Genomic DNA, 13,014 nt, shown 5'->3' with positions numbered 1-13,014 from the left:
AACGCAGCTTTGAAAAACATTGTCGGATGTCATAAAATTATTTTGTTTTTCTTCAAGTTACAGTATAAGGAATATAAGAGGTAGAGAGAAAGTTGTTATATATCAGGTACAACAAGTTGAATAATTATTAACGTAAAAGTAGTAATATTATCACCTGGGCAAGGCACGCACTTGTGATAGGGTTGTAATTATCCGTACTCTTCATAATTTACCACATTATTTTTCGCGTTCTTTTTGTTATTCCCTTGCTATGGTTCGATTGGTTAAAACATGTCGATGTATATTAACGTAGTATGAGGGATGTTACCTCCAGTGAAATTGCATAAAAAAGTAGAAAAAAATCATTAAAATCGTTATATGTCGATATATAAGCATTAGATTCACGTGAAATATTAATGTATGATTCGGGCCTGCAGACAGGTGATATTCATCTCTGCAGGAAATTAATATATGTATCTCTTATACGTGTAATTCTAAAACATACCTGAATAATTACATTACTGTGTAAAACTGAGTATGTAAAATTTTTGGATGGAGTTAATCAGCTTATAAAAAAATACGCTGATAAAGAAAACTTTAGTAAAATGGTTAACTTCTTCTTTGGTTTTTCCAATATATTCTGACTATTTATCACTCTGCGAGCTGGTTCCAGGCGTTTCCTGCAGTGCTGGTGGTCTATAAGAACATAAACAATGAGATACCTTTTGCGACTTTTGTCATATTCATTATAATTAACAAAACTATATAACTCACCTATGATAAGTTACGTGATCTGCGCGTATTGAATGAGAGTCGGTAAGCTGGTTGAAAATTATAAATTGGCGATCTGGGTGCTTCATGACATGTTCTAATACGATTTTATTTGCGAACTTTCCGATGACACTCTCCTATGAAATGATACAAAAGATAATATTAATTATACACATCATGCGAACATTACCAAGAGCAAAAAAATTACGAACATCAGGTGAACGATATTATTGACTCACCTGAGGAAAGTGGATATTGTCGATAATATAAAACGCGACATCCACGCAGCACTTCCAGAATGCTAAGGTAAATGCCAGAATGTAGTACGATAGTAGTTCGCTATCCGGTATGTTAAAATATTTTTCTGCTTCTTTGTTTCCACCAAAAGAATTCCTCGGAACTTGAAGCTTTTTTTTTCCCGAGTCGATAATGAGATAATTCTGTGTAAACAAATGAAGAAAAAACGTTGTTTTAATAAGAAAATAGAACGCCGTGTCCATATATGAAATACATAGATACGGAACGAAAAAAGCGGATACCTTGCATCCTCCGATGTCTACCAAACGTCCAAACTCTTCTTGCATTGTTTTACAAATATCTTCTTCCATGTTGATCGACAGATTCAATGTTAACTGTGGAACAAATTGTAAATACAATATTAATAAGATATCGCAAAAAATTAGCAGTGAGAGAGAGAGAGAGAGAGAGAGAGAGAGAGAGAGAGAGAGAGAGAGAGAGAGAGAGAGAGAGGGGGGGGGGGGGGGGAGGGAGAGAGAGACGTTTATTTACAATACGTTTATCAACAATAATAACTAAATCCACTCACTTGCATATGGTTTTTTTGGACGGCTTCCATATCGTGTATAGATTTTACCGTTTCGTCAAACTCTTTCGATATCTTCTCTAAATCAGCAGTCATTTGACGCATATACGACGCCTGCTGCTGCTTGGCTGCTGCGATACGCTTCTCTACTTGTTTTATCTCCTGATTGATTTCGACAGTAGATCTAAGTATTCAATAAACGTCAGAACGAATGTAACGATAATTAAAGACATTCACTTCATCTTACAGTACTTTCCCTAAGAAAAATTAGCAAAAATAAAAATGAAAGAAATGAAATACTATTTCATTTTTCTACTGCGTTTGCTGAACTGGCTTCAGTTTATTTTTCGAATTTGATTCAACGAGTATCATTTACTAATAAGCAGATTTAATACTCCTACAAAAAATAATTGAATGTCATTGTTTTAAATTAAAGATCCAACAAATCTAATTGCATTCCTATATGCGAAACATGCACATCCCCTAGATACAGATCGCCTCACGTGATTTCTCCATTCAATGGTGAACTGTGCATCGGTGAGCATTAGTTAATTCCAACTTCAAGAATCAATTTTTCGAATGCCATTACAGACTTACCCTGTTGGCCAAGTGATTGGTACGGCGTTATGTTACAAATGCATTTATACGAAGCAATTGAGCTTTCAAAATACTTCTTGATATCAGTTTACAAAAATAATATCATGAAACATTAACTTTTAAGATTGAATGATGGCGAGCTTCATTTACCTTTGCGGATTCATGTCAGGACATAGTGTGGTAGCATCCGAAACTATTGACTCAATGGTGAAATTCTCTTTTTTCATATCTGCTTCCAAATTTTCTACAGTTCTCTGAAATTTCTGCAACTTGTTATCTATGGATATACAGGCTTTACAAACCTTTACCAGAATCATTTTCTGAGCAGCAATCGATTTCTGAAATACAAATTTTAACAATGGTCAAATTGCTACTTTGTTAAGTCGGAGTATTTGGAAAAATTTATTGACAAGAGTTTATTTTCATGTTTTCTTTAAACGCAAGATTACAATGAAAAATTGTAAAAGTGGCAAATGAAAAAACAGGAAAAATAAACCCTGACGAAATATATTCCCTCAATAAAGCAGCATAATAAACGAAACCTCTGCATTTATATGAAAAAAGCATTTACTCTGTATTTACTCCGATTTCCGTTCAGCTTATCATACGACGTATCGAATATTTTAATTTCATCCTCAAAAATGGCCACCTGCAGCTCTTTTTTTGCCTTCGTCAATTTTTTTTTATTGGTTGCATTATTATCAATTTTTTTCGTCAGATCTTGTATCGTGGCATTCTAAGGAAAATTTGTGACTATTATATAACACTGTCGCACAAGCCAGTACAGGTATTGGTAATTTTTCAGATATTTGTCTCGTTTACATGAGTCATGAATATATGAACTCACCAATTCTTCAAAAGTATTCGGCAGTGAAATATTATCGTTAGTGACGTCCATGGAATCAATTATATTTTGTTTTCTCGATTCATAGTTTGCGATTTTCTCTTTAATTTGGTCCAAATCCGAATTTTTTGCTTCCAACTTTTTATTAGAGGATTCCTGCTGTGTCTTAAGATCATGATATGGTGCCACCATAGATTGAAGCTCATTTTGCATCTTGCTATATAATAGAAGAACAATGTATAGGTGAATGTATGGCAATTTAGTTAATTCAATTACTAATCACAGGATTACTCACTCCCAAAGGATATCTATCAGGTGAATTCTGCTTTGTTCCGTACAGCAGTTAGCCACGAGAGTATTGGAGCTTCCCGTCATATCTGTTAAAATATAAGTACATTACATAGTGTACACTGACTGTAGAAAATCATACATTACATGATGTAATGCATGCACGATATACAAGTGAACGTCTACGTGTGTGCATCCCCACTTCAACTATAGATGTGTGAGTGTAGAATGTGTGAGAAGGAGAGAGAGCTAGCGAGTTGTCTGAGGGATATATTGTTAAACATCACTTTAGATGATGTGAAGTAGAGTGTGTATGTTTGTATATTTGCTGTTGGTTACGGTGTGTGGGTGTCAACTTATGTTTATGGTTTGGATGACCTGAGAAACCGAACGCGTGAAAAAAGGATTATCAGAGAGTACAGATAGAACCGTCGAACAAAACGCCTCGCGTACTGTATATTTTGCTTTGATTATTACGAATAAATACATTATTGTTAAGTCTAACAACCGATTGCTTAACTGCTCAAGTGACTGTGACTTTCCCATGTTTCCTTACAATATCTAATAGATTTTCATATCCATATTCACGTAGAGGTTTAAATAACTGCAAATGAATTAATCACCACCAATCAAGTTGTTGATTAGTTTTGCTTTGATATCTAGGTCAATGAATATTATCTTTTACCCAGTAAGAATAAGTTGAGCAAATAATGTCAGGCATATTTTCGTCCCAAGAAAACTCTTGCAGAAGATTATGTAAGGTCTTTTTATCTTGGGAATTATTCACGTAAAATGCGCGCGACGTATTATGGTCAACATAATCTTCAACAACTGCCGCCCAATTAGGATCCTTTAGATTTACATACAATCCTGCGATAAAATAAAACTTGCAGACATGTTTGGTATGTAAATTAATATAAACGAAGAATAGACCCTATATTTATTGCACAGGTATGAAAAATGTAAACGTTTTCAGATCTTCTAATTTGCATGAAATTGAAGTGATTTAAACAACGGAATTTCAGGGTATTCAAAATTAGTGATTACGATAATAATTACCTGAAGGACCACATGGCTGTCTTTCAGAGCTTCTTTCATACTCTTTTACTGTGTTTAGAAATTCAGACATAGTAGACTCAGAGATTCTATCTGGATTATCACGCATTTTCTGCAATCGTTCTAGCTTGCTCAATTTCTCATCTGTGCAATATTGCAGAAGAAAAAAATTAAGCGATTCGTATACGATGACTGTAAGATATTACCAAAAATACGATCTTAGACAAGTGACTCACTTACCCATACCCTTAATACTGAGCTCAAAATCAGCCTGCAATTGTTTCGAAGCTCTCTTCAGATCTTCTAGCTCACCACTAAGCTTTACTTTGATTTCCTCGTTCTCCTTTAATTTAGCCTCAATATACATTAATCTATTCAACAGTTAGTCGACTTCATTTTGCTGTTTTCTGTTTTCAATTCGCTTAGAAATGTAAAAGTCACGTACTTATTTACAAAATACTCACTCAAACTTTTTTATTTCTTGTCTGTAAATGTTCATGTGCTTTTTCATCTTAGCTGTTTCCTTTTGCAATTTTTCTTTTTCCGTAATCCTTAAAGCAAGTTTTCTTTTATTGGAGGCAACGCGCCTTCCTAAATCATCTAATGCCGTAATATCTTTTTCAACCTTCTTGTGACGCTTCTGTAGTTTCATTATGAATTCTCTGTAAAGTTTGTTACTCATATCTATTAATCGGATAGGAAAAAATACGTTGGATCACTACTACCGCATCAGAATATAGTTTTTTTGTGCATAATAATAATTCCAAGATTGGAATCAAGTGTGAACACGAAATTATACAGAAATTTTTTTTTCCTAACTTGAAAGTACAATTATCAATTAAAATATTTATCTATGATGTTCGTACTTTTTTTTCCTCATTAATTCTTCCCATTGTTTCCGCTCTGCTTTCAATCCATCCATGACATCCTGAATTTTCTTTAAATCTTTGACCATCGACCATTGCAGTTGTTTTTTTAATTCTACCAAGTTCTCACGATCTACGATAGTTGATTGCTGCATTTCTTTCATCTCCTTGATCTTGGAAATTTCATTGTTCAAGAAATCCAATTGCTGGAAAAATCAAGGAATTAAGTTCATAACTTAAGCGCGGTAGAATTTTCCACTAGCTTGATATAAAGAAAACCCAAGATTGGTTTAATATTGATAATGGGTAATATCACCTTTTTTGTTTTATTCATTTTCAGTCTGTTCATAACGATGAAACTATCGTCGTCAATTGTCCTTAAACCTGAAGCGGTCATAAGATCTTCATAAAATTTTTTTGGATCGATAGTGGATAATTTCATTGACTCAATTTGGCTCATTGTCAGTACAGGGTGATACCATTCAATATTCCTCATCGATTTAATTTTTTTTCGCAAGTCACTCGCACTGATATCGACGGATTCTATGTCGTCTGAAAATTGCAACAATTTTTGCTTTTTACGGTGCTTTTATGAACCCTGTCAGAGTGGCCACAAATCGGTCCAGCTTATTGACTCTATATTCAATTCAAATTGAAGGAAAATATAATATTCAAAAAAGCCCATTAGTTTTCTTAAGGAAAAAAAGCACTCTGACTTCTCAAAAAATCAGTCATAATTCCCATGATAGAAAACTTATATTTTCAGTTTTTTCAATGACCAAATAAAAAATCCCCCGACACGTCTCCAGATTTTCCAGGAGTATCGCCACCCTGCCCATAGAGAATTAAAATTTGAAACAATTTGGTGAGTCGCTTTACTGCCAAATGACTCATAAGGGGATAGGTTTCATCCCTTGGCATTACTACATCAAAAGTTTGACAAGAGATTACCTTTATCACTTAATAGCTTATACGTGCGATGATGCACAAAGCCCCATGTCCTGATTGTACACTGGATTATGATATAATCCTCAGACGGATTTGATTTGTCGGACGACTCTTGTTTATTGCATAAAGTGATTCTGATTGTGGCAGGTAATTCCGTATTTTTAATAAAATCTAGATAAAAAAAAATATAAAAATTATTAAAAGCTACGAATACATAGCTTATAAAACAAGTACTTGCTCTTATGAGGTAAATGAAAGTTTGAAAAAAAATAGTGTTATCCATATACATACCTCCGAGTGTACCGCCTCGACCTACTCTATTTTGACCACCTCCAAGCCCAAGAGACAGAGCATGAAAAATGGTACTTTTGCCATGAAAATTCTCGGTCATAATGAAATTGACATTGTGGTTGAATTTAAGTTCCCAATTTTCGTAGTTCAGGAAATTATTCATGTACAATCTCATTATTTGCCCCGGATTTGCGACGTCCTATGGACATCAATTTTGCAAATGACTATTGCAGTAATCGGCGCGGCGATAAAACAAAAAACCTATTCATAAATTTCATCCCTAGATGATATTGGAATAAGCATTGTTACAGACAAGTTAAAAAAAACTGGGCGTTGCAGAAGTATTTTCAGATTTAGCCAAAGCCTTTGATACTGCTAATCGTGAAAAATGACAAAAATACTCGAGTGCATTTGACGGAGAAATAAAGAAATGGATTGAATTTTACGAATTTCCTATAGCAGCCCGTGCCATTTCTTTATTTCTGCGTTGAATGAAAATGTGTCTGAATGTTTTTATTCAGAATTCCGTACAGAATCGGACTGTTAAGCGTCTTTCCACGTTTAAGATAGGTTTATTAACTCCAATCCTTGGAGATATACATATACGACAACATCGTAATCGACTGGGACATCATCTTTCAGTGCCGATCTGCATGGCGGCCCAAGCAAGGCCCGTAATTTATTCAGTATTATTAGTAATATACACGTCTGTGTCATACACATAGGCTTATGCCTATATAAAATAGACTAAGCACGCCGGCTATTTGTTTTGTCCCCTGAACGCCTATCGTTATTGGTGCTGTGCCACCTATGGTTGGGGGACCATGCGCTAGAGGGAAAGAGAAAAGGAAGTGAGGGGTAGTTGCAGGTTGCCCCATCCTACATATCCCTATCCCGAGATCGCTAAAAAGAGATAACAGTATCAACTGTTTTTCGTGAACATAAGCAGAGATATTACTCGGCCCATGTCTCGCAGAGATGATTCTTCCGTAAGCCCAGTGTTAAAAATCTGATCTTCAACTATTTTGATTTAGCTTATTTAGTCGTTAACATGGTCTGAAATTTCGCATCAATGAGAATGAGTACTTTATCTATAGTATACTAAAAAATTATTTTTCTCTGTTCACATTCCGTTCGTGTTCCGAGCCACCTTAAGGTAGTACCGTGATAGCAGCAGTCCTCAACTTCCAGAGAAATATCCCCCGTATAAAACATTATAACTAAAGTAAAAAGTAATTGAGATACAGTACACCTTTGCGCCTCCTCTCACATGCGCAGAAGTATAAAAATTTTCCCATTGCGTCTTTTGTCTGACTTGGCAACGTTGCATTCTAACTCAGTATCTCTTGCCCCTCAAGCATGTGTTGTAGAGAAATGTATTGTTATGAAATCAATTTGAGGTTAGTTATAATTGGAGACTGGACCGTACCGTAACCTATATCCGCAAAGTTCTGACATTTATTTCAATTCGTTGGGCCTTTATGGCATTTTAAACTTCCCGCGTAGGGCAACGTTGCCAAGTCACCATTTCTCACGGGTCAGGTTACGAGAGAAAGTTTGAAAATCATTAAAAGCAACAAACTTTAAGAATTATTTACAAAAAAATGAATACTGCTTGTTTATGTTTTTTTTTGAAAAAAATTACTTGTTAAGTATATCCTCAATTAATAATTCTCAGTTTTTTAAAAAAATTCTAAGAAAAGTATGGCTGTTATTAAATAAAATGCTCACTCTAACTACGGTCGGGATAGGGAATACATGTAAATTGTACGACTTTTGATCGCTAATATTGCAAAATTTAGTACCGCAAGGACTATTAAAAAAAATTCCTACGTATAAAGGACACTGCAAATTATGTGTATTCAAAAATTGAAAGATATTGTAAGAAAAGTGATTTATCACGGTACTACCTTAATTCAGTGGCCAGAGTGCGTATATTTAGATACGGTACATCTTTGCCAGAATACAGCATTTTATTGAATTATTACGATGTAACGTGGTTTCAGGTGAATAAATAAATAAAAATAAATTGATTTGAACACACGCACTATTCGCTAACGATACATGCATGCCACACCCAGGATAAACGCCGGCTTTATACGTGTGCGCATCGCGCGTGTCTTTTATTATTATATATTTATTCTCAGTTTATTGCGAACTTCTTCGTGCGAAAAAATTAATGATATTTACCTCCTTCGCACAATCATTCTTTGTAAAGTTTGCGTACGCATGCTCTTTTCCGGTAAGGTCGAGTTTTAGTTTCTTCTTATCGGACGGCATTGTCAACCAACTAGTTGCTAACGCGCAAAATTATAACTGCGTAAATGCCTTGCCACCCATCTCAAAACCGCGCACGTACTTCGCGTATTCTTCCATCTTTTATTTCCTCATGCGTCACGGTCGATCCATTCCACGTGTACGGCCTTCAAACGACCGGGGATTCCGCGAAATATGTATTTGATAAGATATAGGAACGACAAAACTGACCGCATCGGAAGTAGGTGGCATTCGTTAATGTTTTTTTTTTTATTTAATTTCTTTAAACTCTAACTTCCCTCTAGCTAGGTTCTAGTCCAGGACAATAAAATAAAGTTCTATTCAAGAATAACGTAGGTTAGCCGATTCTTTTATAGGTTCATCACAGACGGACGAACATATTTTCACTTACCCCCCAAAAAGTTAGGTCCGGTCCTCGAGCCCCCCATCCCGCCGCCCGGCTTCATTCCTCCGACTAACGCCGCTCGACGAACGTTGAGCAATTTTTTTTTACCAGATACAACGCATCCGGAGATCTGAAAAAATTCACGGTGATGCCTTGGGGTGTTAAGAGATAGCTGATATTTTTTTTTTTCCCCTCAATATTAATTACAACAACAATAAACAAAATAACACTTAAACACCGTTATCTCCGGTTCTAATCAAGATATTCATGTTTTTTTTTTTTTTTTAAATGACTTGTAAAATGAAGGGCAAGTACATCCATCATAATATTTACAATAATATGAATATTCTCGGAGATATCTCTATTTGTTTAAAAGCAAAAAATTTCAAGTCGCCCAAAAATTATGATTTTCGAGTATAAAAATTTATTTTTTTTATTTATGGAAAGTACTAGTAACGAACTGACTCCACGATTTTTCGGCAACCTGTGGGCCAATCAAATAAGAAAGGGCAGACGATGTACGAATTTTGGCTTGTCGCGGATTGTTGCTCAACTATATAACACAGCCAAAAAAGCCTTGCACGATAATTTTGAAGACACTTCATATTACCTGTACCATGAGTTTCAAAGCCACACGTTGTTTATTCATCAATTTATAACAAGAAATGTAAATTTTTTTTTTCCACGGCATTTTGCATTTTGCAACTAAACAAATAGAGGAAATTGATCTCACGATAGCTTGTTTTATCGAGAATGATGAGACGAACAACTTTTGTTCTGACAGTTTTCGTGTATGACCCACAACAAAAACGTTATTTAACAAAATGTGGGGTCTCAAAAGTTTAAGCAATCGTTCCGAACAAATCCGAACCTAACTTTTTGGGGGGTAGGTGAAAATATGTTCGTCCGTCTGTGGTGAACCTATGAAAAAATCGGCTAACCTACGTTCTTTCTGAATAGAAGTCAGTCGAATTTATAGCTTATTCGTCTGGACTAATAGTTGGTTTGGTGATCGAGGTGAAGGATTTGAACAGTTGCGTCAGTGGGACGTCTAGTTGCGCGCGACTCTGTTCCGTGGACGGTTGCCGTTCGATTTAAGTTGTTTGGTACTAAATGTGTCTTGACTATTAACGCGCTGGCAACGTTTAGTTCTAATGAAACATTCAATTTTACGAACGTTGAAAAGGTGGGTGAGAAAACAATTTCAGCTCATCACCGTCCCGCTGCTTTACGTATTTCAATTTAAATTTCGCAATTTCATCTTGACCTTGCCCAACCTAACCCTATAATCCGAAATCAGGAAGTCAAACATCGAGTTGCGATTTTTGAATTTGAAAATTTTTAGCAGCATCATGGAATTGATATTCAAAAGTGGTTTTACGTGCTGCATTAAATGACGTTACAGATTTTACAATCTCAAAAATACTCGTGGAAATTTGCTACTTAACCCACGGCCTAATGCCTCGAGTACTTGCATTGCCAGGTACAAAACAGAAATAGCCATGCTTGATGACGAGAAATATGTCGAGGTCGAGGCTACCTCTTGTGAGATGAACAGTCTCACCTGGCTTCATAAGGCTTCTCCAGGATTTCCTACTAATGGTTCGAAGGTAGCAAAGAAATTCAAAAAATAGTACCTTTGCTGTTTAAAGCGATGCCAGCAATGTACAGTTTATGCTCGCTACTTGTTCCAGATCACAGTTGTTCACGAACCAAGTGCGTTCTACAACTTGTTACTCGATAAATGCCACACTGCTCAGAAAAGAATCACTCTAGCTTCTCTGTACCTCGGAACTGGAGAGCTTGAATCAAACTTGGTCAGTATTCAACTATCCAAGTAGATGTCAGAAGAACTTCATAACTTCCCATCATTCGTTAGTTAAGCCTGACCGACTATTAGCTAACTCATCGACTTGATTTCTGAATCAGGTCGCGGCCTTAAGGGATAACTTGGAAAGGAGCAATGGTACAGTGAAGATAAATATTCTGCTGGACTACACGAGGGGCTCGAGAGGGAAGCAAAACTCACGAACGATGCTTCAACCTCTGCTGAAAGGTCAGTGGGGTAAATCGTGCAGCGTAGCTCTTTACCACACTCCAAAGCTGCGTGGTATTTTGAAGGCTCTGATACCAGATCGATTTAACGAACTTGTGGGCCTGCAGCATATGAAACTGTACCTGTTTGATGATACTTTGATAATCAGTGGGTGAGTTGAGGGATTCAAGAGGATAAAGATGGTTGAAAATGACCCTAATTTCGTTTGTTTTGATATTTATTTTAGAGCAAACTTGAGTCACGACTATTTCACCAATCGTCAAGACAGATACATTGTTATAGAAGACTGTAAAGAGTTGTGCGATTTTTATTCCAAACTGGTTGAGAGAGTCAGCGAATTCAGTTTCAAACTGGAATCCAACGGCACAACGACGTTCAAATCGGAAGAAAACATACATCCCTACAAAGGGAGACGGGAAAACTTCACCGATGTTGCCGCGAGGAATATAAAATCCCTGTTTCACGAGGAGATGAAAAAAAGATCAGAGATTACGAAACACGGTAAGAGAAAAAGGATATAACCGTGTACTAGAGGATAAAAATATTATTGGAAGTCTACCAGTTCAAAATAATTACACAGAACCAATTTTTCAAATACTAATAGATGGAATCTCGGAATATGATACATGGATATTTCCTCTAATCGAAATGGGCCAGTTGAACATCAGGCATGACAGCGAAGTGACATTAAGGCTTCTTCAGACGGCGCAGTCAGGCGCTACGCTTAAACTTGCGACTGGTTACTTTAACCTGATCCCTACCTACAGAAAAGCTTTGCTCAATGATTGCAAAGCAACATGTCACCTACTCACCGCTCACCCAACTGCGAATGGATTTTACGGTAAGCCGATGAGGCATTGAAGTATAAATTAATTGAATTGAACAATTTTTCTACTAAAAATAGTTGCACTTTATTTATAAATACCTAAGCGATACCTTCAAACTTGTGATTTTTAGGTGCGAAAGGAATCGCTGGCGGCATTCCGTTGGCTTACACAAAAATTGAAGAATCGTTTTACAAATCCTGCGTGAGGAGCGGACAGAAAGATAGAGTTACGCTTTGGGAATTTGTCCGCTCAGGGTGGACCTATCACGCCAAAGGCCTTTGGTATTCCCTTCCTGGAGAACAAAAGCCCTGTTTGACGCTTATCGGATCACCGAATTTCGGTAAATTCAACCCAAGTGTTTTTTGATTCTCAAATAACACCGAGAAATTGGTTAGTCAGTTAATTTTTTTTTGTATCAAATTTTTATAGGGTACAGATCGGTTAGGAAAGACTTGGAGACTCAAGTAGCGCTTATCACGCGAAACGAGGACCTACAGACGGCACTAGAAGCGGAACACGCGCGTCTATTTTCGCGTGCAAAACCCGTTGACGGTAGAACTTTTAAGGCACGTGATCGAGTTGTTCCAACGTGGGTCGTCGCCATGGTTGTTTTATTCCGTTATTTCTTTTAATTAAGTGTAGTCACGTCTTGAAAAGAGTCTAGTTATTTACACGCGTGCACATACTGTGTATGTGACGTGAGGTAATTGTAACGGCACAATTGACCTCGGTATAAAATTAGGGTGTTGTGCTTACAATGTTATAAATATGCATTGTGAGTTGAACTTGCATATTATTTCGCTGTACTCTGTTAGAAATCATCGAAGTATTGTATTGTTGATAGTTTTAATTTATTTTTCAAAATAATCTAATTTTCCTACTAGCAGTGTGTCAATTTATTACACCCCCCCCATAATTTTATAGTTACCAGAGTATTTGATTTTCATTTTTTGCATTTTCATTACCTACAGCATGGAAACACGATCGTCCAATCACATATAATTAA

At 36.3% G+C, this 13,014-nt stretch overlaps 2 protein-coding genes across 6 annotated transcripts; one reads left to right on the top strand and one right to left on the bottom strand.

Moving 5' to 3' along the window:
* Positions 1-8: 8 nt before the first annotated feature.
* LOC124223920 (uncharacterized) lies at positions 9-8,878 on the bottom strand. 5 transcript variants are annotated; one of them, XM_046636309.2, is made up of 17 exons: positions 8,654-8,877; positions 6,464-6,662; positions 6,176-6,343; positions 5,541-5,776; positions 5,225-5,430; positions 4,823-5,020; positions 4,599-4,729; positions 4,362-4,502; positions 3,310-3,391; positions 3,018-3,231; positions 2,742-2,906; positions 2,321-2,508; positions 1,577-1,757; positions 1,290-1,382; positions 990-1,190; positions 754-887; positions 9-675 (listed from the first exon to the last, which is right to left on the bottom strand). In XM_046636309.2, exons 1-17 carry the CDS (start codon positions 8,741-8,743, stop codon positions 624-626), a joined length of 2,679 nt encoding a protein of 892 aa, XP_046492265.1. In that variant the 5' UTR covers positions 8,744-8,877; the 3' UTR covers positions 9-623. The 5 variants fall into 5 exon arrangements, with proteins under 5 accessions (XP_046492265.1, XP_046492266.1, XP_046492267.1 ...); XM_046636310.1 differs by having other exon boundaries at positions 6,464-6,687; positions 8,654-8,699; XM_046636311.2 differs by lacking the exon at positions 4,362-4,502 and having other exon boundaries at positions 8,654-8,878.
* A 1,210-nt stretch (positions 8,879-10,088) lies between these two features.
* PGS1 (Phosphatidylglycerophosphate synthase 1) lies at positions 10,089-12,891 on the top strand. The gene is made up of 8 exons (XM_046636359.2): positions 10,089-10,311; positions 10,531-10,735; positions 10,820-10,942; positions 11,055-11,332; positions 11,408-11,682; positions 11,786-12,022; positions 12,139-12,348; positions 12,438-12,891. The coding sequence occupies exons 1-8, from the start codon at positions 10,280-10,282 to the stop codon at positions 12,638-12,640; spliced, it is 1,563 nt and encodes a 520-aa protein (XP_046492315.1). The 5' UTR covers positions 10,089-10,279; the 3' UTR covers positions 12,641-12,891.
* Positions 12,892-13,014: the final 123 nt, after the last annotated feature.

Source organism: Neodiprion pinetum, chromosome 7 (assembly GCF_021155775.2).
Source record: "Neodiprion pinetum isolate iyNeoPine1 chromosome 7, iyNeoPine1.2, whole genome shotgun sequence".
Taxonomy (NCBI): Eukaryota; Metazoa; Arthropoda; class Insecta; order Hymenoptera; family Diprionidae; genus Neodiprion; species Neodiprion pinetum.
This window is presented reverse-complemented; position numbering and strand designations above follow the sequence as displayed.

What these genes read in the sequence shown, in the direction of transcription:
- LOC124223920 (XM_046636309.2), bottom strand. Translation starts at nt 8,743, where the DNA reads ATGCCGTCCGATAAGAAGAAACTAAAACTCGACCTTACCGGAAAAGAG. An exon ending in CCTGACATGAATCCGCAAAG is followed by an intron (nt 1,758 to 2,320) that starts GTAAATGAAGCT and finishes TTGAATACTTAG; the next exon opens with ATCTACTGTCGAAATCAATC. An exon ending in TCCAAAAAAACCATATGCAA is followed by an intron (nt 1,383 to 1,576) that starts GTGAGTGGATTT and finishes TTTGTTCCACAG; the next exon opens with TTAACATTGAATCTGTCGAT.
- PGS1 (XM_046636359.2), top strand. Translation starts at nt 10,280, where the DNA reads ATGAAACATTCAATTTTACGAACGTTGAAAAG. An exon ending in TTCCTACTAATGGTTCGAAG is followed by an intron (nt 10,736 to 10,819) that starts GTAGCAAAGAAA and finishes TACTTGTTCCAG; the next exon opens with ATCACAGTTGTTCACGAACC. An exon ending in TATCGGATCACCGAATTTCG is followed by an intron (nt 12,349 to 12,437) that starts GTAAATTCAACC and finishes AAATTTTTATAG; the next exon opens with GGTACAGATCGGTTAGGAAA.